General features: G+C 37.5%; 2 protein-coding genes and 1 long non-coding RNA gene across 3 annotated transcripts in view; 1 reads left to right on the top strand and 2 right to left on the bottom strand.

Moving 5' to 3' along the window:
• The first annotated feature begins 1,922 nt into the window (after positions 1-1,922).
• Positions 1,923-8,527, top strand: LOC135615313 (uroporphyrinogen decarboxylase-like). Its single transcript, XM_065113612.1, has 6 exons — positions 1,923-2,156; positions 2,967-3,088; positions 5,021-5,131; positions 5,578-5,766; positions 5,875-6,000; positions 7,860-8,527. The coding sequence occupies exons 1-6, from the start codon at positions 2,042-2,044 to the stop codon at positions 8,373-8,375; spliced, it is 1,179 nt and encodes a 392-aa protein (XP_064969684.1). The 5' UTR covers positions 1,923-2,041; the 3' UTR covers positions 8,376-8,527.
• A 3,199-nt stretch (positions 8,528-11,726) lies between these two features.
• Positions 11,727-18,443, bottom strand: LOC103974451 (uncharacterized). Its single transcript, XM_009389288.3, has 2 exons — positions 17,341-18,443; positions 11,727-12,165 (listed from the first exon to the last, which is right to left on the bottom strand). The coding sequence occupies exons 1-2, from the start codon at positions 18,094-18,096 to the stop codon at positions 11,968-11,970; spliced, it is 954 nt and encodes a 317-aa protein (XP_009387563.2). The 5' UTR covers positions 18,097-18,443; the 3' UTR covers positions 11,727-11,967.
• A 1,623-nt stretch (positions 18,444-20,066) lies between these two features.
• LOC135615312 (uncharacterized) overlaps positions 20,067-25,381 on the bottom strand; it is a 5,897-nt gene continuing 582 nt past the window's right edge. Inside the window, exon 2 of the long non-coding RNA XR_010487965.1 lies at positions 20,067-20,321. This is a non-coding gene — a long non-coding RNA (uncharacterized LOC135615312). The remainder of the gene's footprint in view (positions 20,322-25,381) is intronic.

Genomic DNA, 25,381 nt, shown 5'->3' with positions numbered 1-25,381 from the left:
AAGAGAAAGCAGCACACCAGCCAAATATTGACTCTTCGTGGGAATGCAAAGAGTCAAAGGTCGACGACTTGCGTTAAGCAGCCTCTTGACAAGCGAAGACTAATTCTTGGGGTGGCAAAGGTTGTTGACTTGTTGCGTTAAGCAGCCAGCCAGTTTGACGAGTTACAAGCCCATGGCCATGGCTACCTACATGACTAATTGAAAGTACACTACATCGTGGATCAGTACTATGTGAAGGGGGACATTATTCATCAAGCTAGATTTGAGAGTTGGATTTGGTCATAGATGATAGATCACTACTACTGCCTTTCCATATACCGTGTGATTGGTCAAACTCCATGTTAGGAGAAGAAGCATGCAAGTTTTGAGGAAGACTAATATGTTGGCTGTGTAGCATTTAAAATTTGCATTAGAGGTGCAAGTTGTTATTGTCAACAAAAATATTTATATCTCATCGAACGTTGTGAATGAACGACTTGTGCAATTTGGTCTGCATCTTAAAGACTTACTTGGCTTTCAAGAGTTGCTTTTGTATTTGATTTCCAATCCATGACAGGGATGTTGAAGAACATGAGTTGGAAGACCCAAACGACTGTTGTTTTAGAAAGGAAACCAAGTTATCAAGACTGTGTTCCTACTTTGAAAGGCAACTCATTTGGCTATTGTGAAAGATTAATTGCTTTTCAGACTGCTGAAATCATGTTTTTGCTTCTTTTTCCATCTTCCAAGCTGTTTCTCTCTCTCTCTCAATCATGTAAAGATTGATTCTAGTCAGTAACAGTTTGATTTCAGAGAAGAAGCATTCACAGGTTGTGTTCATCCTCTATCATCACTTGCACATGTTCTTCAGCAATTTTGTAGCCTCATAACATTCTGTAAGAGATGATCTGTTCTTCAGCTGTTTCTTCGAAAATCAAGTATTTGTTCCTCAAAAATCTGCTAAATGTTTTGAACTTTTATCACAGAATTAGATCTACTTCTGTTTTGTGCACATGAATCATATATGATCTTTCGATAGTTCATGGAGTTTGGGGCATTACTGATACTGCATCTGCTGGTAGCTTTTTCTGTGCCTTGATTCAAGCTCAATGGATCTATACAACTTGGTTGATAATTCTGATGCAAATTCTACTCTCTTTTGTTTTTTTTCCAGATGAATAATGCACCCGAAATTAATCTATATAATCAATCAACCTGCTTTATATGACAACAATTATAATTTACATGGAACAGATCACAGGCCTGAATCTATGAATGCATGTTTAAGCTGCTGCAGACAAATAAGCTTTTCTATCATCAGCTCAATGCTCAACACAAATATTTCCATCTCCAGAATTTACAATGAGATTTAGTCAAACAAAAAACAAATATTAATCTTGAAAAAAAAATAGTAACACAAAGCCAAAGGTCCTAAATTCAAAATTTATCTCTGCCACACCCAAATTAATATAAATCAAAAAAATAAATGAACGTCATGTCTCATGTGATGATATTGATTAAAAAATAAATAAAGTGATCTATAAATTCTTGATTAATCCTGAATCAATTTGACTGTGGAGTGAACAAAAAGTAGACAAATTGGTGAAGTAAATGGAGAGAATTTTGTTTTACTTCCAAGAAGAAAGGAGGTGATAACAACATTTGGAGATTTTTGCATTAAAATTAAAAGGAAAATATTTGTCAAAGGTTGTTAGTGGACAGCATTATCCGCAACACTATACTCTCGAATCTAATTGGTCGTTGGGAGGACGAGCTAGATAGAGCGATAACAAATTACCTATAATACCCTCATTTAGGACGAAGATTTCCGATCCTATGCGAGCTCGTTAATGCTTTCCCGCCGCCGCATGTAAGGGTATTTTAGGTATTTAATGAATAGAATTTATTTGGTCGTTAATGTCCTCTATTTATCCTCTCTCTCGTCGGCCAATTTTTGTTGCAGGCGAAGAGGTAAATGCGAGCGCGGGGGAGAGCAGCGGCTACCAAATCTTCTAGAGAAGAGACTTGAATCTTGTTTTTGGGTAATTTTAGTCTCCGGAAGATGTCGTGCATTAGTTGCCCGATTTCCCTTTACTCGCCAGCCTCTGTTGCTCGGAATTCGGCCATTAGTTCTCGGTCCAAATCGAAGCCCTTCGCGATCCGATGCACCGTCGGAGGTACCAAATTGCTCGTTCTTCCTTAATTCCATCTTTTTTATGTCTTCCTTTTTACGTTAATTTGTACGAGCTCAGTCAACCAGTTGAGCTAGGGCTTCAAATTCCTTTGTCGTTTTGTTATTGGCGATAGTTTTTCTGGAAAAAAAAAGGAAGTTATTTAGATTCTCATCTTGATGACCCCTAGAAATCGAGAAGACTATAGGGATTAAAAGGACTTGAAATGTTGGGGTTTTTTGCCTTGGTGGTAATCCCATGCCAATATTGCTGGTACCTAGTAGATTCATATGTATTTGTCAATGTCAATTCTTCAAACAATTATTTTGTTGATGTTGGGATTTGTTTTCTTTTTCGAAGAATTCAGCATCTGCGAATTGAATGTATTATCAAGCGTATTGTAGATCTCGGCAATGTTAAAGAGGCAGAGGAATTGTACAGATGGCTAGACATCCGTTGGCACGATGCTGTTAGCAGTTAGCAGCTAGCAGAAGGATGTCAAAAGAGAAAACATGGTGAGATTAAATAGAGAGTCAGTGATGGTGCTGATGACAGTTAGATGGCTATCCATGAGGATTATATATATTATGACAAATAGTGGCAACTAACACGTCCATTGAGTCGGGGATCGAATCTAAGCATCTGGTTGTACCTCGTCGCAGTAAATTGACAATAAAATGTGATCCTTTAAAATTCAAAATTCTAGTTGCAAAAGGATTGAACAAAAAGATCCAAGATAATATGCTGATCTAAATTTATATTGTTGCTTCTTTGTCTTTCAGGTTTTAACTTTTCAGTTTTTATTCTATGTTTCAGAGTATATAGAAGCACCAAAAGTTGCTAGTGTAACTGAACCACTCCTATTGAATGCTGTTCGTGGTGAAAAAGTTGAAAGACCCCCAGTTTGGCTTATGAGGCAAGCCGGGAGGTACATGAAGGCAGGTCTAATGCATTCTTTGTTTCCAGCTGTGGCCTGCAGAGCTTGTGTTTAGTTCTCTCAAAGCCATTGAATTTATTTGTACATCTCAAACTTTAGATATCACGGTTTAATTTCATGTACACTTACAAATATTCAATACAAATAAATTTTGATACACAAATTATGGAATTAAAATGCAGCAGAAAGTTTAGTATTTACAGGTTCTTGAATTACTATTCAGTGGCTGTACCAAATGTCAATATGCTTTTCTTTTTTTGTCGAGCAATGGTAGGATTGTGCTACAACTAAGATGCTAGCATATAGATAGTCTAGATTGTGAGATGTTTCATTAATTTATTCACCTGTTATGAATTAATTGATACGGCAACTACATGACATGCATTTGAATATCATTTTCTGATTGGGTATGGCCTCAACCATGCTGCACACTTTTTTAAAAACTTATATGGAATCATGAGTCAATATCGTCTGCTATGATATAGTTTGTTGGGTGAGACATCATAGAATGACTCGTTAAACTTGCAGTTAGTTTGGTAATTAATTGCTCATTCGAGTTCATTTTAGTGTTTTCAAAAGGTGCTCGGGCACCCACCTACGCGCTCGGGCAAGGCAAGGCCCGAGCGCCTCGTAAAACCTCTGGGCAAGACGTTTCGATGAAGCACTCGCTTGAGCTAGACGCCGGGCACCTTGGGCGAGTGCCCAAGTGAAGTTGGGTTGGGACCCGACTCAATGGGACAAACCCGAAGTGAAACCCTATGTCCGCCGCTATCGCCTTTGTCCATCCCTGCAGCTTCCTCTATCGCCTTGGTTCATAGCTTCATCCACCTCCTTTACCTTTGTTCGTCGCCGATGCCTTCGTCTGTAGCTTTGTCCACCACCACCGTCTTCGTACATAGCTTTGTTCGCTATCCTCTCCTTCCCTCACCTTCATCTATAGCCATTGGTTACTCCTCTTCTCAGTTCCCTCTTTAGAACTAGTTAACATTGGTTAGAACCGTTTACCACCATATTGATCCACTCTTTAGAACTGTTTGGCACCATATTGGTCTACTCTTTAGAACTATTTAGCACTGGTTAGAAACTTGTTTAACATAAGTCTCTATTAGTCGAAACCATATTGTATCATTTTATTTTTATGATCATATTAATCTATCGTAATATATATTTCTTTAATTTTAATATTGTGTAGCTTGGGCGGGCACCTTGGCGAGTGCCTAGTACCTCGAGCGTTTTGGGACCTTGGCGCCTAACACTTTTAAAAACACTGGTTCATTTCAAGGATAGAGTCGGTGCATGAGATTGACCAAGAACTTGATTGTGCAGAAAGCTTACATTTATGCTTTGCAACTTGTTATCTTGAGGTTCGCTTAATTAGTATAATGTGTAACTGAAAATGGATATCTGTGGCATAAGTTATATTTACTTAAACTAGTTTAGCATCTATTATAGACTCGAGATCATGTCATAGCTGTTCAGGTGTGTCTAACATGAATTCAATATATATGAAGGTGTTTGTCTACATATTTAATGTGCAATGACGTACTTATACAATCTTTGTTGGATGTGGCAAAACATTCAAATAAACATCCTGATGTTTAAATTCTAGCCTTGCCTATTATTTTGTTTCAGTGAGAATATTTAATATTGCGGATCATTTTAAATAAAATGTTAAGACTTTCTTCCTCTTTCATTGACAATAATGTATTATAAGGATTCAATTGCAACTGTTAACTTACTTCATAAACTTAATGTATTTTTTAATCTTCTTGATGTGCTGCCCTTAATACTTTCCTGTCACCAGTAATGCACCAAAATTGATTACTTATATCAAATTAATTGCTGTTCATGCAGATCATATTGAAGTATCATGACTATAAATTGAGAGTGTTTGCAATATTACTTATTTCTTTACCTTTTCTCTTCCAAACAGAGTTATCAGTTGCTCTGTGAAAAATATCCTTCTTTTCGTGAAAGATCAGAAAACGTTGATCTTGTGGTTGAAATCTCTCTGCAACCTTGGAAGGTTTTCAGGCCTGATGGGGTAAGAGACTTTATGTGGAAAACTTTATCTTTCCTTTCTGCCCTTCTATTTGTAAGACCATATTAGATCTGTCTTATGACTGCTGGTTGAAATCTGTAGTGAAATCCTTAATTTATTTGCTCTGTGGGTTCTGATTTTTCTGTTCTACTTGCCTAATATATTTGTTGTACATTTATGCAACCATGGTGTATATGCTAAGGTGAACCATGGTCATTAAATGGTAAAATTAATTGCGTATTTTAGGCCAAAGTTGGAGGCTTTATGTTACTTATGAAATAGGATAAGAGCTTGTTTGAACGATGCTGTTATAATAATTCTTTTGTCATTTAACCATTACAAATTTGTAACTGGCTTTTCTTTACTGAATGCATGATGGGGTAAAATAACATTTCCATGTACTTGTTTAGTTCTTTCTGATTTCAGTTATTGCATTTGTTTTCTGGCAGGTTATATTGTTTTCAGATATCCTTACCCCACTTCCTGGGATGAATATACCATTTGACATTGTTAAAGGAAAAGGTCCAGTAATATACAGTCCTATTAGAACAGCTGATGATGTAGCTCAAGTCAGAGAGTTTGTTCCTGAGGAGTCGGTTCCATATGTTGGTGAAGCATTGACAATACTCCGGGAAGAGGTCAGTTTGCTATCTTTTATAATTTTCTTCATGGTGTCATCAGTCCATGCTCGTAAACTGTTAATACTTTAGCATTTTGCATTATCAAATGTTTTGTTGCTTTTGCAGGTTAAAAGTGATGCAGCTGTTCTGGGCTTTGTTGGAGCTCCATTCACCCTGGCATCTTATGTCGTTGAAGGTGGTTCATCTAAGCATTTCACGAAGATAAAGAGGCTGGCTTTTTCTCAACCACAGGTATCTACAATCAAGTGATATAATTTGAAGCAAACAACGAGAGAAGTCTTTTCGTCAATTTAATTAGATTAGTACTACTTTAATAGTCAATCGCTTTTCAATAGGTTGATATGCAGCCTGTCCATGGAAATAGTGGTATTCTTATGCATTATAAACCAGAAGAAGCTTCTGACATGTTGATTTTATATTTCTTTTGAGGTGTACATTTTATTAGCAGAAAATATGTTTGAATTTTGTGCATCTAAGTACATGTTTTATTGGATATATTCTCAGAAAACAGTTTTTGACATTATTCTGAAGATTGTTTCTTGAAAGTAGTTGTCTTATTTGGATAGTTGTTTTCACAATGGGAGACAGGATATTATTAGAGAGGAGATAATATCATTATACTGTTATATAAAATTTATTATTTTTCATAGTTTATTTTATGATATATTAATTTTATTTTGCTACTGTATTTATATTATAAAATTATTAAGTTATTATGTTGAATTAGTGATGATGTTATATCCCACGACATATTTGATGGGGTACTGTTAAATCATTTTGTATTTATGCACATAATATACTAATATATAATATAGTTGGAGAAAAAGCTTTCTTAAAAATGAGAAACCCCCTAAGTTATCCTCCACTTATTTTCTAGCTTCAATGTTTAAGAACAATTTTTAAGATGTGAGAGAAAAGCATTGTCATCAAACAATATATTTTGCTTTGGGTTGTGTAAGGCTGGAAACTGTATTCTGAGAGCATATCCAAACAAGGTTTTAAGCTTATTTTCAGGGATGTTGTTTAAGTCATCCATTTTATAGAACTCTATTTGTCTGGGTTTATGATGACAGTGATGGGCTTTCATCAGCTCTTAAGTGACTCAATTTCCAGATGATGCCTTAGCACAAAGAGTAATTCCATAAGACAGAATTTGTCAAGTTAGTGGGGTTCAGTGCTAGATATGTTGTGAAAACTTGTAGCTCTTTGCCGAAGTATTATATTCTTAAACTGCATCCTACTTAAAGTGATTGACCTTCGCTAGGTGACTGACTTCTTTCAGCAAGCCATCACCGGAAACCTTTTCCAGAACATCGAGAGATAATGTTGAATCTCACTAAGTAGTAAATACTGTCAGTTGCCATTTTGGGAATTATTATTTTAAATGCTTAACAAGTTGAAGGAAATAAGTGCTAACAACTTTAAGAGTACCTTGTACCTGAATGCTCATTAGGCTATAATTAGGACATGGAGTCTTAGACAAAAGTCAAGTTACATGAAGTTGGGATGTCAAACATTTGGAGGCTTCATAGAGGTCATGAAATAAAAGTGTCTTCAACTTAATTGACAATAGGACATTAATGAGGCAGATTTTTAGCACCTGGAGGTCTTGTAAGTGCTGCTGGATGTGGCAGAATTGATGAGCAAGCCAAGTATCCATGCAGTAGAATCGATACAATCTAACGCATTGTGGTGTCAATCAATGTTACTAGAAAGAAACCATCCTGAAAAGGAGGGGATTGAGGTTGAAGTAGCCTAACGTCAAAAGGCGTGATGCCATGTGATGTGGGTAGCAAAATATCGGATCACTAGAAACAATTTCACCAGTCCTTTGTTAGATCATAATAGCCTAACATAATTTGTCAGCGTTGTTGCATCTATCAAATAATTTGGAAAGTGAGTTTAAGGTGCTGGATATTTGCTTGCAAACTAAACAGTTGAGATAATTTTACCTTGTTAGTTCTTTATAAAAGATACTCGAAAACATGATGAATACCTCTTGATCCATTAGTTCTTCGTTTCAGATGCTAGCTCCATAAGCATGTCTTTAATTTTAGTGATCCTTATTGGACACCATGTTTCTTTTGTAGGTTCTACATTCACTGTTACAGAAATTTACAAATTCTATGGCCCAGTACATCAAGTATCAAGCTGACAATGGGGCACAAGCTGTCCAGATTTTTGATTCTTGGGCGACCGAACTAAGTCCCGTTGACTTTGAAGAATTTAGTTTGCCTTATTTGAAACAAATTGTGGTTTCAGTGAAGAAGACACACCCTGATCTACCATTGATTCTTTATGCAAGTGGTTCAGGAGGCTTGCTCGAGAGACTTCCATCGACAGGCGTCGATGTTGTCAGCTTGGACTGGACAGTAGACATGGCTGAAGGTAGGAGAAGACTGGGATCCGATATCGCAGTCCAGGGAAATGTCGACCCTGGTGTTCTTTTTGGATCAACGGAGTTTATAACCAAGCGAATTAATGATACAGTAAGAAAGGCAGGTAGCAGCAAGCATATATTGAACCTCGGTCATGGCATTGTAGTGGGAACCCCCGAGGAAAATGTTGCACACTTTTTTGAAGTGGCAAAAGGGATCAGATACTAACATTTTTCTTCAATTAAATTCTCTCTTTGATTATCATTTTGATAAAATTGATGTCGAATGCAAGTGGAATTCCATAGGAGTGATGTTTTTGGTATACGTTCGACTCCTATAACTTGTATACTAATAAATTCTAGCTTACATCCTTGTTGCTACTACTGTGTTGTTCTAGTGATTTCATCATAGGGGGTGGGGTGATTCTCTTCTCAATGAAATTTTTTTGGTTCTCGATTATATTGACAATCAATATTTAAGATGGACATCAATCCAAGTGAAAGTCTAGTTTGACAATCAAGATGTACACTCGTATAACCTATTTCATTATGATGGAAACAATGAAAGTGGTGATTTTGAAAATAAACGAGCCGAAGAAAGAGAAAGAGAAGTGATTGAATGTGATTTTAATCTAAATGTTTATTCCAAATACTGTTTATGAGTGATTTGTTTTCAACGAGGATATGGTATGATAAAAATATTGAAGAAACAAGCATGCTAGCTAGTTGAATTAATAGAGTTGTTTGATATGTTAAATGTCTTTATTTATTATGTTGAAGATGATAAATTTACCTTAAATTTGACCGAGTAAGGTTAATGCCATTATTCAATGATCTTTTCGTTGTTCATATATATATATATATATATATATATATATATATATATATATATATATATATATATATATATATATATATATATATAGTTTTTAAATAATATTAAAATTAATAAGTAAGTTATGTTGGTGAACCTTACACCGTGGTCGATGAGTCAACATGGCTCAAATTGTCGATGTCCAGTATCGTCTCGGTGATCAAGCCTTGGTCGGGAACTGGCTAAGCTAGTGGTTAGTTCTGGATGTGGCTCTTTAGTGGGCACGCTCTGCTTCGTTGCTGTCGGGTTCTTACACATTAGCCTAGGTCAGGAGGGGATGAGTTTCTCGACTTAGGCCCCTCGAAAGATTAAGTCAGTGGACTTTTGGAGAAAGCTCGCGCCCCCTTACCAAATGTTGGTTGAGGGTTTTTATTCTGGTGCCCGAGGTTTGACCATACGTAATCTGCATGCGACGGTTAACTCTTCGAGTGACGATTTCGTACTTTTAGGATGATCGTCATCGTCCCGAGCTTTTTGGAGCGGCCCTTGTTGGGACGACACTGGCTCGTGTGGCTCCAAACAACGTGGGAGGAGGGCGACCATCGTCCTGAGTCTGTGGTAGCACGTTTGACGTGACATCCCATCTTCGTCCCGAGGTTTTATATTTGCGTTGACGTGGTTACCATGCGTGTCCACATGGTGAGATCCACAGTATGTCCTATTAGGCTATATTGAATATATTATAATATTTAGCACAATTTGAACTTTCTATAAGTATTTTGAGATAAAAATATTTTAAAAATCTCAAAAGGGTATGGTTTGAAGAAAACTAGAAGTTATAAGATGAAGGCCAATGTGTAGCTCCATATCACGGAACGATGATAGTAACTTGTAATAGAACCACCGGTAGTTTTAGAATTGCAAAGTTCTCTAAAGAACATCAACCTAGTTTGACAAAATTAAATGGCGATCATATAGAATGACTATACAGTGCTTTTATTGTTGAAGAAAAAAAATATTAAAGATGATGTTTTGTTTTGATAAACGAAATATGATTCTTATATATATTCAAAAATGATTTCAGTCCTTTGTATCTTACATGAAAAGTTAGTTAATCTCATATGAGATTAACTTAACCAAGTTTGTGATGATCATCGACATTCATATAGTTTCATTTATAAGGAAATTAAAAGATCTATGACGCTACCATTCAGTTGATAGGAATTCTTGAAGATCTGTTTTATTGAAATAACTTTAGCTTCAATACATTAACATGTCATTCTCTTATTTATGAAGAATGATTTCCTTATGGAGGATTTTCCTCGACAGAATAAAGAGATTTCCTCGTATAATTGAGAAAATCTTATCTTCTATCACCTACAAGTAAATCATGATTAATCTTTCCAAAGTTCTTGTAACTGATGTGTGTTTTCTAAGATGCTGCTAAAGCTATTACTATCTATAAGTTAAATGAATGAATGCAGAAGATTATAAAAAGGTTTTCAGATGTTTGATGTTGAGAAGGAGAAATAGAGACTTATATTTTTCCTTAGTTGTTGCTATACCATGCTCACAATAAATGTATCATAAACTATGAATTCATTGCTTAAAGGATACTCACGGTTTATGATTGAAATAATAATGAAAAATTATTGAATGGTTCCATTTCCATCATCAACAAATTGTTGGATTAAAATTCACTTGGACGACTATTTTCGAGGATCAATCCGTCGAGGCAAAGGATAAGAGTCGATATAATGAAATCTTTCCTCATATTGGCAATAAATTATAAGACAATTATAGTATATTTAAAGAGAAAAAGTAAATTCATATCATCATTTTGATATTTTTGGAGTTGCATACACTGATGCCATAGTGATTATTAGGTATAAAAATTATAATCTCTATTTATTTTGTAAAGAATATTATACGACTGTAAACTATAAAAGACTTGAAATTTTCTATTGATATCTATAGACCAAAAGTCACAACTTCTCAGTGTTCGGGTTGATATCAAAAGAATCAAAGACCTAAATATCCTGAGAGATCAAAAATCCATTTTCCCGACAGGATTGAAGAAAATAAGGATGCATGAAATTTTCAGGTTTCTTCGAGATGGTAAATTAGATTGCCAATGGGATGTTGTCAACATGTCTTCTTTACACCCTAACTTTGTTTTTGTATGTCATTATTATACAAATTTTCCTACTATTGTTATTGATCGACAAGAATTAATTATCGGAGACAAACAGACCAACAAAACGATCGCAGATACAGTTCTCAATTTAAAATTTTAAAATTTATTCTCATAGTAAAAGATATTGGATTTCTATTCACAACATATTAGTCGAAACAAATTAAAATTATTTGGAGCATCTCACTTGATATACTCTTCGGACTTACTTGGGCATTAACACACTCAAAACAATCTTTTTCATTCTTTGATTATGTATGTTCTTCAAGAACTTTGAACCCACTTTGGATCACAGAGGGGAGGCGAGAGCAACGGTGCCACCAAATGGTTGTCCTCTTGAGAGTGTTGTCTCATGTTGGATTCTGAAATCACAAAAACAAACAAGTCAAATGTATCACAGGCTTGGGAAGCAAAGTAACATCATCTGTTAGCTCATGTTGGATTAGTCTGGCAGACAGATACAACAAAAACCCACGCTTCTTGCAAACATGCTTTCTCAACAAATTTAAGCCCTTCCTATTTGGCACAAGTTTATGAGATCATAAAACGATAATCCATATCGGATCCCCACCTTGAAACATGATTTGCACTTATTTTTAACAGCAAGAAAATTTATGCTGCAACAATTTTCAAACAGGATTGGGAATAAATCCACATCGATAGCAACAGCTACCATAGCATGCATTATGGATGATTGCTTTTATCGGGCGACGATGCATCTCTCTCTCTGTATAAGATTAAGAACTATAAGGAAGAAAAATTAACAAGACGAGAAAAAAAAAAGAAGCCCTGTGAGATCTTCAGATGATTTGATCACTTTTGGTCATTCCGCTTTTGAAAAAATGACTTTGTTGCTTCATATGTAGACCAGCAAATGGCTGCTGCTGGTGCATGAAATAGCATTCTAGGTTTCCAACCCCTCATCAGGCCAACATATCCATCGCGCCCTATTATAGCCCGTATAACCTCACTTGTAGAGCTGCTTGAGAATCGATCACAACCGCAAACACCCTGCTCAAGGAAAACAAAGGAACCAACTAGAACTTTAAATAACAAAAAACCAATGCTGAATATGTGAATGCATCATCTGCTACTTCAAAATATCATAGAGCACTCGATGGAGTTGAAAAGAAGCACATAAAGGCAGTATCAGATGAGTCAAGAAAATCAGAAGGACTTGAAACACAAGTCCAAAGCTACAGTATGCAAGAAAAGGACTGATAATAATATCCTGACAACTTTTCTTGTAAAAGAGCAAATGCAAGACATATCACATCAGAAAGATGGGGAATATCATTGGATAAAATCCCAAAGTGAAGCTTTGCCAATTTTCCTTTTTCCATTAATGAAGCTTCCTGTGATATATCTTTTGATATCATAGCAATCCAGCTAACAATAATCATCAGCTCTGCCAGGAACAGATACTCTTCAACCTTTAGGAGCTACAGAGCTTTGCATATGATGCAGAACCATAGATTGACCTAGTTTCAGATACAGATAAAAGTTATCCTCGAAATCAAGCTTTGCAAAGAAGGACGATGCTACAGTCATGCTTTGTGGCCTTTTTTAATCATATGCAATTAGTTATGAACATTAGGGAATTAGAGAAGTGCCGACCTGATTTAACAAGAAAAGTGTGATGAAATTTAACAAACAAGAATTTGGTGGTTTCTGCAGGATGAGAAAATTTGTAAGGATGTTTGGTTGAAGAGCTGAAGGGAAATAAGGAAAAGTGTGGACCCAGCTAAAAATTCCATTCAAGAGCAATCCATGAAGCTCCACATGTTGATTGGTCAAAAGCTGTACCACATATATTATATATGGAGGCAACATGCAGGAATCTGCACATTGGATGGGGTGGCATTAACTAGAAACAAAAACAAAAACAAAAAGTCACACCATGAAGTACAAGAACTACTCGAAGTGTCAATACGACCCTCGTTGGATACAGTAAGGCCAATATAAACAAGTTAAATTTTTTTCAAGAAACAAATTTGAAGCAAAATACAAGCCAAAACCCTAAATTTTACAACTCCCTAGATGCATCACTAAGGTTCTAAAAAACATATCAATAAAGCAAAAGATAAGCTAGTGTATCTGTAAGCACCAAAGTGTCACGAACTTAACTGGAATTGCCTAAGTCGTGAGGCACCCTTGCGTTATCCATCTGCAAAGGGTCAACATAATTGCAACCTCACTTAAGTCCCGAAGGACCTATAAAGAGCAAATTGATTAGTTCCAAAAACGAGCGATGGACAAGTCTCGATGTCTCGCAAAAGGGACAGTTTAACAAGTATTTCAACAAACAATTGGTGTACAAGAGAGAAAAGAGAGAAAAGAGAAAACAATGACTTTAGAAGACAAACGAACAGTCGCAAGTCCACAAATGGCTGCTCATCGGTTATCAGGCACTTTGCCAAGTCCTCATAGACTTTACGTGCAAACTTGTAAATTCTATCAACGCCCTAACACTACCCCAAACCCCCATCCAGCCTTGTGCCACCTCGGTGATTCTAGGGTGCTGAGATGGCTGATGTTTCACACTACACCGTAGCCTGCAAAAAACAAGCCGAGGCACACAAAATGTAGACCATTCTGGGGCAGTTTTGCCCATTCTGGTGAGTGATTACTCTACAGCCCTGCAAACTATTCTAGCCCATAGTTTTCAAATAAAAACACACAAAAACAAAACAAAACACACTGCTAAACATATGTACAAGTAAATAAAAGCGACAAACGGTTCGTTAAGGGTGTGCGACGATCGACAAGTTGTAGAAGAATTGGACTCTGTCCAACAACTTCACCCAATCCTGTTGATTGACACTCATGTAGTAGCAAAGATATTACTCAATGAACAAATTTATTATTTTAGTCTAGCCATCCATCTAGGGGTGGAGACTTGAGAAGCATAACTTAGACCCCAGCATTTTGAACAGCTCAATCCAAAACCATCCCAAGAACCGTGCATCTCGATCGTTGATGATATTATGTGGAACTCCCTAATACTTCACCACATTCTTCATTATCAACTTAGTCGCCTCCTCCGCTGAGTAGTATATGGGTGCAACAATGAATGTTGCATACTTTGAAAACTGATCGACCACCATGAGTATTGATCTAAGTCTCCCGACTGTCGGCAAGCTTGATATGAAGTCCAAGAAAATGGTCTTTCATGATCTTTCTGGTATAAGCAATGTCTCCAAAAGTCTCATTGGCTTCCGCTACCCTTATCTTGTTCGCAAGTAAGACATGTTCGAACATATTCCTCTACATCAATTCTCATCTTCGGCCAATAGAAAGCCCTTTCTACGAGAGCCAATGTTCGGTGAATACTCGCATGTCTTGCTCAAGGGGAATTGTAATACTCTCTCAAGAGTTTATGTCTCAAATTGTCCACCCGGGGAGCATAAACTCTATTCTCTTTGGTGTAGATGAATCCTTCCTGGAACCAAAGTCATTGTGCCTTACCTTCTTTGATTAGTTGCACTAGGGTTATTGCTTGGGGATCAATGTATAATTCATCCCTGATCCTGGAAAGGAAGTTGGAATGCAACTGACTTGCTTGGCCTCCGCCTTTCAGTTGCACGACATTCATCAGCTCTACTTTCTTACTCAATATATCGGCCATGACATTTGCTCTTCTAGGCTTGTACTTCATTGCCATATCAAATTCATCCATGAAGTCCTGTCACTATGCTTGCTTTAAGAAGAGCTTCATTTGAGTTTGGAAGTAACTCAATGTGATATTGTCCGTCCTTAGCACAAATCGCGTTCCGAGAAGGCAGCACCGCTATACTCATAGACAGTGGACTACTGCTGTCATCTCCTTCTCGTGCACTGGATACCGTTGCTCAGTCCCATTGAGTTTGCAACTATTATAGATCACCAGGTGACCCTCCTACATAAGTACTCCAATAGCGAAGTCTAAAACATTAATGTGGACTTCGAAAGGCTTACCATAGTATAATTGAAGTACCAGTTCTTCTAATAATAGCCTTTAGGTCTTGGAATGTCGCTTCACATTTGTCTGACCATGGCCAAGGCTATTCCTTCAGCAACTCCATTAGTGGAGCTACGCGCTTCAAGTATCCAACATTGAAGCACTGATAATAGTTGATGAAACCAATGAAGGATCTTAGCTCCAGTACCTTCTTTGGTATTTGCTATACCGTTAAAGCCTGCACCTTCAATTTGTCCATTTGAATGGGTCCTCCATCGCAAGTCCATAAATAATTGCTCATTGGGTGTCGGGCATGTTAGCAAGTCCTCATATACCTTACATGTGAACTTATGAATCTAATCAACACCCAACACTACCAAAAACCCTCATTTGGCCTTGTGTCACCCGGTGGGTTCTAGGGTGCTAAAATGACTGACGTTTCGCACCGCACTATAACATGCAAAAACAGGTCATGACACGCAAAAATTAGGCCATTGTGGGACAATTTTACCCATTCTGGTGAGTGGTCGCTCTGCAGCCCTGCAAACTATTTCTACTCATATTTTTCAAGCAAAAACACACAAAAACAAGGCAAAACATGCCACCAAACATGTGTACAAGTAAACAAAAGCAACAAATGGTCCGTTGACGAATGTGTTGCAAGTGCACGACGACCATCTGTGACTGAAGGGACAAATACCTTTACATGACTATATTCTACTAATAATACTAATGGAGCAACAAAATCTTTCCTTGTGTTTTTTTTTTCTATAGGACACTAGAAATTTTTAATATGATTGAGGATAAGAAAAGATCTAGGCTTGGCATCTCTTTGATCCACACTAGGAAACCCTTTAATCTCTTTATCATAGACAAAGATTATTGATCCAGGATATCAAATTGTACACAAAGACAGGATGTCAATCAACTCTTGCAGTTGCATGTAATGATCCTATTAAAAGAACAAGGACCTAAAGAAACTAATGGCCGAGAGTGTTACGTTGAAACCAAAACACTCCAGCATTATTTAACACTCATGCTTGTCCCAAAATCTCGATATATTTTTCTTTTAAAAGATTTATGAGTATTATAGTCCGTTTCTTGTTGCAAAAACTGATACTGCAGTTGTAATTTGAGCTCCAGCAAAGTGTTGTATACAAGGAACTACAATTTATATGTACTGGCTGCTGGCTGGCATACATTTCTTAGTCTGAACACCATTTAACTCCCTTTCTTTTCTATCGGGAGGTATTGCCAGTTAAACCTGCAGGGAAAGGGAAAGTTGTCATGAAATTCACTGTAGTGATTAATGGCATAGCCTTCTCATGTCAGAAACTGGCTAGTAAAGATTGGTGTAGTTATGCTGTGTGCGCTTTTTTCTGTTGACTTCCCCTATACTGCGTACTTTGTTGCTGTTGTCTTTCCTACCGACATCCTCTTTTAACACATAATGCAATCATCACTTCATATCAGCTGACATAAAAATTCAGTACTTCCTGTTTTAATTCAGAATTCTCTGTTGGTGGCTCTAAAAAAGCATATTTGCTTTCAGGCTGAGAATAAGAATCTAGTCATCTTGTTCACTTCCATCTATAAAAGTATCCATGAGAAGGATGCATTTACAATGACATATGGCATGGAAGGCATAACGGAAGCTCGTACTGAGATATTGCTTGCAACGATTAACTCCATATAATGTGTATCCTTAAGGCAGATGAAAATTTATGTAACACACTACATGACCCTTGAAGAGCCTATGATGCAACCAAATATAAGAAAATCTTTCACGAGCTAACATCGTCTTCCATAACTTTTTTTAAACCATAATCACAGCCAAAGACTTGTACAAGTCATAGACAATAATGCCTCCTTTTAGTGGCTGTCTCTGCAAGGAATCTTAAACTTTCATTAGTAATAATACAACACTTCTGCCCCTTGTATCTAATTTGTCATCTTACATGAAGATATAGTAAGTCTAAATGATTCCCAGAGCATTCTCATCCGATTATCTGCATAATCTAATGCATCAGGTGATATTTTGACTCTATGTGAGGTACAAGCAAAAACACAATGATATCAACTACTTTGTTGGCAAAATCAAGTGCCTCAGTATTGGGGACACAACAGTGGTTCAGAGATTAAGCACAACTAGATGGAACAAACAATCAAGATGAGAACTGCATATACTTAGAACCAAAATGCTACCTTTAAGATACTAATTACATAGATTGGCTTAGACGCTTTACCTGACACTGCAACTGTGTCTTGACCACATCAAGAGGTGTGGTGACAGCCGCTGCCAAGGCACCTGCTGCAGCGCCAGCAGTGGCATGCACCACCAGACGCTCGTCAGTCGCACTCTCAGGCGAGATCTCCATCAGCGCCCTCTTTGCCGCCTCATAAGTTGCAAAATGCACCGCAGTGTAGGGGGCGTTCATGATCACGGTAGTCTTATACGACGCGTAGAACGCCCTGATCCCCTCCTCCGTCAGAACCCTGGAGACGCAGTCCACGACCCCTTTGTACGGGCTACCCTTCAGCTGCAGCCGTTGCTTCACGGTGTCCATGGGCGTGAATACGGCGTCGCTTGCGATGGTAGCGAGAACCCCGGAGGCGGCGTGGACGGCCGGATTGTTGGGGTTCTCTCTGGACAGGGATTCCTTGGATAGCTCGTAGACGGAGAAGTAGACGGCGTGGGCGGGGCCGGCGCCAAGGCCCATGGCGCCGACGCCGCGGTAGAGACCGAGGGGACCCTCGGCGCTAACGACGGCGCGGAGTGTCTGGCGGAGGCCGACCAGCGGCTGGCAGGGGGGCGACCCCGCCTGCATCCGGGTCTTGAGTGTGTCGACGGGGAACATGGCGGTGTGCTCCACGAGACCGGCGACGGATCCGGCAACCATGAACTGCCAGAAGCGGAGGCCGTCGTGCTGCACGACGCCGAGGTCGCCGGCAGCAGGGAGGAGGTCCGACGAGCGGAACTTAGCGGGGGCGTCGGCGGCCATGGAGGGGAACGGGGGGGCAAACAAAGATCAAATTTTGGGGGCTAGGGTTGATTGAACGAGGAGGGAATCAAGATCAAAAGGGATTAGCGTTCGGGCAGGAGGAATCGTCACATCGAATCTAAAGGGGAGGAAGGGAAGAGGTCTATGGGCGGCGCTGGCGCTGTCTTCGCCTCACTTGATGGAGATTTCGATTCGCTTTGGTTGTCCTCTCTCTCTCGATCGTATACGGTTTCCCTTTGAGTGTGTCGATTTTTCCTGTCTGTGCTATGGTTTCTCTTCCGCCGTGCGCTCCAAGTCGTCGGCGTCGTCTTCAATGGAAAGGGACAGCGAAACGGAGGAGAAAGGGGAAGTGCCCGTCAGTTGCCGTTTGATGCTCAACAAAACAAAGACAGCAGCCGTCTTTTCAGTGGTCAAACAGTTTGTATCCTGTCCGGCAAGAGACAGCCCGGACTCAAAGTCTCGCCTCCCCGACTCCTTCGGTCAGGTTCATATCTCTCGCATCTTACACCGTTCATCCTTCCTCTACTAACATCCTAACCGTCCATTGAGATCGGTGAGAACCAAAGGAGGTTAAGGCTCCTGGAAATGGACGGTTAAGATGCTAAGTTAGAATCGATAGACGGTTGTGATGTGAGAGTTGAACTCGCCTTTCCGTGACAGCCAAAGAATAATAAATACAGTTGGTGTTGACAGCCCGGAGTCAGACTTGTATTTAATGATTAATGGTAAGATAACGAGAGAAGATGTAGTTTTATAAGACGGCACAATTCAATTTCGTTTTGTCCATCCAAGTAAACAATTAATATATATATATATATATATATATATATATATATATATATATAATCATAAAAATACAAATATCGATAATAGTAAATAGAAGAAGTAGAAGGTTCAAATCAAAATTGTACCGATATAATATAGTTACCAATGTTGAGACGCATATGATGAAAATTAACATATATATAACCACAGGAACCATATCACATCAACACAAAATGATATAGTGGTGATTGCATACACTGTTCTCTAAGATCACCCTTGTTGAAGCTCTTTTCATCTTTTTTTTTTGCATTTATATATTTTTTATATCAAATCTACACATTAAAATATGAGCATGTGTGATTATTCAAAAACTAATATTTTGTGTAAAATTTCTATTAAAGAAAGTACATAGATAACCCAAGACATTATATATGTCCCACAAAAATAATTTATTAAATATCAATGTATTATAAAAAATGAAATACAAATTTGTGATTGCTAGGTAGAATCAGTAACAGATTTTGAAGAAGTATGTAAAAAAGGTGAAAGTTAGATGAAAGAAACATTGGAATATTCCATTTTTGAGTGATTTGGAAAATCATTATCTCAATGAAATGTTCTATACATATGTTGTTTCTGTATTTCTTTTTCTTCTTTTCGAATGATAAATATTTGTCATGCAGGAAATAATCTAACTCAACAACAGGAAAAATATACACACAGTATAACAAGCTTTGGTTAAATAATACTAAAATATACTAATATAAAAGTTTAACAAACAGTTAACTGACCATCATAATAAACTTCTAAAAGAAACTAATATAAACTAAAGTTCTAGCATTCAATTAACTTATGGTAACTGAAATAGAATAATCATACATATTGCATATTAAAAATTTTAGATTCAGAAGGCATATATATATATACACTAAACTTTAATTTAGATAAAGAAAACAAAAATCAATAATTTTTTGGCACATAATGCAAATTTGCTAAAATATTTCTTGTTTAATTGTCAATAAACAAACACACCAAGAAGTCAGCCTCATGCCAAAGGAATGACCATTTGGTGGATGGATCACAAGTACTTAGCATCTGCCTGACCAGATAAAGGTGAAGAAAACAAACACTAATGAAAAGTCGGCAAGAATCGATATCGACAATAAGAGAACACTTCATTTCACAAGATATTATTTCCACATCCATTAAAAGAAACTTAAGCTACATTAGCTCAAATGAAATCCAGTACAGTAGGCATGGAAAGAACTAAAAGTATTGAAACCAAGTAACCAAAGTAAACTTCTATGGCAAAAGACCATAGAAGAACTTACAGATTGGTGGTATATCATTGATTATTTGAGGATCATGGGGCAGCAATCTCCCACGGTTATTATGCCTCCTCAAATACTTCCTGCTCTTTGCTGCATAAGTCAAACTCATAGGCGTGGAACTCTTTCAGCCTACAAGAAATTGATCTTTAGTTGACTGAAGTTTAATTACCAACCAACTCATTAAAGAAAGTTGATGAAGAACAAGTTACAAGTTAATGGTTAGAGAGATAAAAGAACTTGTTGCGGGAACTTCATTTGACCACTTGTAAACTCCTAATATATAAATGACTAAATAGTAATGGAAAAGACGTACAATACTTCAACTCATGAAGATATTTGATGCTAAATGATAGACAGCTAAAGTTTTCGCAACACATCTACAGTAGTTTATGTAAGCCAATTGTAAGCCAAAAATGAAGCAGGCCAAATTGCAAATAAAATTGCACAAGTGACTACAATTTTCTAGTATAAATGGAAACATGCGACCAACGTTGTGGAACATTTAGATCAATGAGGCTGACAGAACAACATTCCCTTTCAGCTTGTAGTTACAGAAGTCCTCTGCTTGGATAACAAAAAAGATGACAAAATCTTTCCTAGTACTAGCTCCTGACTCCTTGGATGGTGGGTCCATAGGATACACAAACCATGTTTCTCATGACTCTCTTCACCTCTTACATGGCTGTCTCCCTCCTTTTCTCTGTCTAGCATCATGTTAAGATCAGTTTTCAGCGAGTTTGATGAAATTTTATAAAACTGCATAAGAAAATATATTTGTAGATAAGTTAATCACCCATATATCTTTCAAAAACAGGAAATAGATAATTTTTTGGTTCTTTATTTCTTTTTTTCTCTATTTTCTTTCTTAGTCTTTCTTTTCTTTTTCCCATATTTTTAACTTTTCCTTTTCCTTTTTCACCTTCCACTTTATTCTTCTTCATTTTTTTTCTTGTTCTTCTCTCTAATTTCCTTCTCTTCTGTGGTGATGGTGGGCCTAGGTGGGGCATCTATCAACACAGTCGAGCATTAACATTTTGAGATTCCTCCTTCTTCCTCTTCTCCTCCTCTCCTATTTTCTATGTCAGCTTCCATTTATTCTCCTTTTTCGACAGTGGGCAAAGCACCAATAACAGTATGATCAAAGTGAGGACTCGCGATTGAGAGCATTAGAGACTAGAGAGGATGATTACAGAGGGATTTGGCCAGTCTGGTTTGCATGGTTCAACAAAAGGCTACTCAGATCACATCATCCTGTCTGGTTTCATTGCATATGCAATTGAAAACAAGTACTGAATTAGATAGTGGTCTGTTTCCCGGTTTTTCGTATGAAACAAGACCAGTTTGATACTGGTGGCCATGTTGGTGAATATTTGTAACTATTATCCACATGCCCAAAGGCAGTCAGTTGTTTCCAGACATAAGTTGACTCACATCACTTGACCATCCAAACCACTTCATCACCCATGCAATAATTACTTCATATAGGTCGAGTGAGATCTAAGGTAACAATTTACATTCACGAGTTTATCACACATGCACAAAAAACAATAGCAAGTAAAACTCCCAAAGTGAAGAATAGACCAGTCACAACTGTATCAAAAAATTCACAAGGACTTTTGATTAATATATGCATCGATACCCTTCTTTAAAGCATCATCCAAAGCTAACATTGCCCTTACATGGTAGTACAACAGCATGGCAAGATACTAGAACCCCTTTACTTCAAAGAAAGGGCATTTGCCCAAGGAACACTGTTAGCTTGCAAAGTCTCTCAAATACTGCTCCAGAATTGCAAATATCCCATATATTCCTCTAGAGTTTAAAGTCCATGCAAGTAACTCAATCATGACCAATATAGGAGTTAATTGTTGTCTCTAACATCCATTTATCGATCACTGTGTACAAGATTAGTTTTTCTCTGAATAGTTGAAAAGTAAAACAAGATGTCAAAATGACAACATCTGTACAAGATTAATCACTCATTTTGCCCAATTGGCCTAGGTGGAAATAGTTGCAGAAAGTATGTATTTCGTCCACTGATGGTAATAAAATCGTGAAAGTCTATTGATCACAAGCAGTGATTGAAAGAGGCGCTCGGGCGCTCGCCTAGGCGCTCGGGCGAGGCGAGGCGAGGCCCGAGTGCCTCGCTAATGTCCCAGACGGCGCGCTTCAAACAGGCGCCGCCTGGGCGCTCGCCCGAGCCCAGGCGCTAGGCGCTTCGGGCGAGCGCCTGGATAAACCAACTGACCGAACCAGGATTTTAGGTCTGGTTCGGTCCTGGTTCAGTTATTAGTTGGTTCAATCGAACCAACTAAACCGATATAACCCTTACCCAACCCTAACCCGTCGCCGCTCCCGATCTCGCTGCTCGTCGCTCCTGCTCCCGCTGTCGCTCCTCGTCGCTGTCGCTGCTCGCGCCTCTCGCGAGCCCAATCGTGAGCCCTCCCGCTGCTCGCGACTCCCGCGAGCCCTCCCGCTGCTCGCGCCTCCCGCGAGCCTTCCCTCTGCTCGCGACTCCCGCTGCTCGCGCCTCCCGCGAGCCTTCCCTCTGCTCGCGACTCCCGCGAGCCCTCTCGCTGCTCGCGCCTCTCGCTCCCTTTCCCTTTCCTACCGTCGCTCGCCGCTGCTTCCTTTCTCCGTCAGGCTCAGTATACTCTTAATATTAAGTTTATTTGAATTTTGAAATGATTAATTTTCATTAATAGATTAATAATATATTATTTTGATTTTAATGTTATTAATTTTTATTTATTTGAAATTATTGTTAGGTTTCAACATAAATGACAAGTGTAGAGAGCAACTCAATAGAGTCTCCAATGGTATCAAAAAAAGATCTTGCATGGAAGTATAATTATTTGAAGGATCCGAAAGATCATAATGCAGTGACTTGCATATTCTGCGATAAGACTACTAGAGGTGGTATTTTTCGTGCAAAACAACATCTAGTAGGAAATTTCAAGAATGCAGCAGCTTGCAAAAAATGTCCACCTGAGGTAAAAGAAGAGTTGTTGAGTTATATGAATGAAAAGAAGACACAAAAGAATGAATCTTACGGGAATTTACTAGAAGATAATGTTGAACATCTCAGGGACGAAGAAGAAGATTATTCTGAGTATTAACCCAAGTGAAAAAAGAGTATACAACAAAAAGGGAAAAGAAGTTATGAGTACTAAGAAAGGTAAAAAAGGATCGATGGATCTATATATGAGTCAAGGATCCCAGAAACAATAAGGACAAGCAGGAGGCTCAAAATTTAGACAAACAAATATAAGTGATGCTTGTGATAAAGAAATAAGAGGAAGAACAATTTAGCACATTGCTCGCTTCTTCTATCAGGTTGGTCTTCCCCTTAGTACAACTCGTTTAGACAGTTTTAAGGATATGATTGAAGCTATTGGAAGATATGGTGCAGGATTAAAACCTCCAAGTTATTATGAGATGCGAGTTCCATTGCTGCAAAAAGAGTTGAATTATACAAATAACTTACTAAAGGGTCATAAAGAATCATGGGCAACACATGGTTACTTTATTATGTCAGATGTTTGGACTGACAGGAGGCGCAGGAGTATAATTAATTTTATGGTTAATTGTTCTTTAGGGACTATGTTTGTGAAGTCAATAGATGCTTCATCTTTTGTAAAATCTGGAGACAAGATATATGATTTACTTGACAACTTCGTGGAAGAAATTGGAGAACAAAATATCATTCAAATCATAACCGACAATGGAAGCAACTATGTTTTAGCTGGTAATATTCATCTTTTGATTTTGTTAATTATTTTATCTTCAATTAAGTATGTTAAACTCTTAAGTCTTACCATTTTTGTTATCCTTTGTCTCAGGTAAATTGCTTATCAAAAAGACAACACTTGTATTGGACTCCATGTGCAGCACATTGTATTGATTTAATGTTGGAGGATATTGGAAAGATCTTAGAAATCAAGAAAACCTTAGAAAGGGTAACTTTTGTTGTTGGATTTCTTTATAATCACACTGGGGCTTTGAATATGATGAGAGAATTTACAGGGAATAAAGAATTAGTGAGACATGGTGTTACCCGATTTGCTACTTCATTCTTGACATTACAGAGCGTGCATCGTCAAAAACATACTCTGAGAAATATGTTTACCTCTGAGAAATGGGTGACAAGCAAATGGGCAAAAGAAGCAAAAGGCAAGAGGGCTGCTGATATCATCTTAATGCCATCCTTTTGGAATCATGTAGTTTATATATTAAAGGTAATGAGCCCTCTTGTTCGAGTCCTTCGGTTGGTGGATAATGAAAATAAGCCTGCAATGAGATATATTTATGAGGCTATGGATAGAGCAAAGGAGACGATTAAAAGATCTTTTAATGAAAATGAAGAAAAATATGAGAAAATTTTTACAATCATTGACGAAAAATGGAATTGTCAACTTAGTTTGACATGTAGTGCTTCGGGTTATGAGCGAAACTGGAGTATCTTTGAGCATGTAAGTATTACTAAATATTTTTATTTTAATTAATTTATTTATTTAGATATATATATTAATATATTTTTAAATTATATGACATGACATATTCACTCGAAGAGAAGAAATCGGTTATAACATCAACGATTGCACGATCTTGTTTACATAAAGTATAATCAAGCTTTGAAGACTCGTCATGATTTGAAAAATAGATTTGATTCAATCTTATTGCAAGATATTAATGATTCAAATGAGTGGTTAGTAGGAGAAATGGGTGCTAACTTGCAAGATGCTGAAGACGAGCTTGTATTTAAAGATGATAGATTTACATGGGAAGATGTGGCAAGAGCTTCAGGTGCTGGAGAATTATAAACATATACAAGACAGATGTCAAAGAGAAAAATGAGTGCAAAAGCATCAAGCTCGGCTCCTGCTATTGTTGAAGACATAGAGAATGAAACATATCTTGATGAAAAGGAAGGAATCGAAGGACAAGAGGAAAAAAACGAATTCAATGAAGATGATTTATGTGAAAATGACGATAATATTGATTATGATGAATGACTTTGATGTAAAATTTTATTGTTTTGAATTTTGAAACTTTTTGTTAATGTGACATTGTGATTTTGTATCTTAGATTTTCTTAATTTAATAACATATTTTTATTTAAAATTTTAAATAATTATATTTATTAATTATATTATATATTTTTATATTTTAACGTCTCGTTTCTCTCGA

Source organism: Musa acuminata, chromosome BXJ2-6 (assembly GCF_036884655.1).
Source record: "Musa acuminata AAA Group cultivar baxijiao chromosome BXJ2-6, Cavendish_Baxijiao_AAA, whole genome shotgun sequence".
In the NCBI taxonomy this organism is placed as follows: Eukaryota; Viridiplantae; Streptophyta; class Magnoliopsida; order Zingiberales; family Musaceae; genus Musa; species Musa acuminata.
Note: the sequence above shows the minus strand (reverse complement) of the source record. Positions and strands in the feature narration are given on the sequence as shown.

Excerpts from the sequence above, each read along its gene's own strand:
- LOC103974451 (XM_009389288.3), bottom strand. The coding sequence starts at position 18,096 with ATGGCCGCCGACGCCCCCGCTAAGTTCCGCTCGTCGGACCTCCTCCCT. Across the intron at positions 12,166-17,340 it reads AGACACAGTTGCAGTGTCAG|GGTGTTTGCGGTTGTGATCG; the intron begins GTAAAGCGTCTA and ends TTCCTTGAGCAG.
- LOC135615313 (XM_065113612.1), top strand. The coding sequence starts at position 2,042 with ATGTCGTGCATTAGTTGCCCGATTTCCCTTTACTCGCCAGCCTCTGTT. Across the intron at positions 5,132-5,577 it reads AGGTTTTCAGGCCTGATGGG|GTTATATTGTTTTCAGATAT; the intron begins GTAAGAGACTTT and ends GTTTTCTGGCAG. Across the intron at positions 6,001-7,859 it reads TGGCTTTTTCTCAACCACAG|GTTCTACATTCACTGTTACA; the intron begins GTATCTACAATC and ends TTTCTTTTGTAG.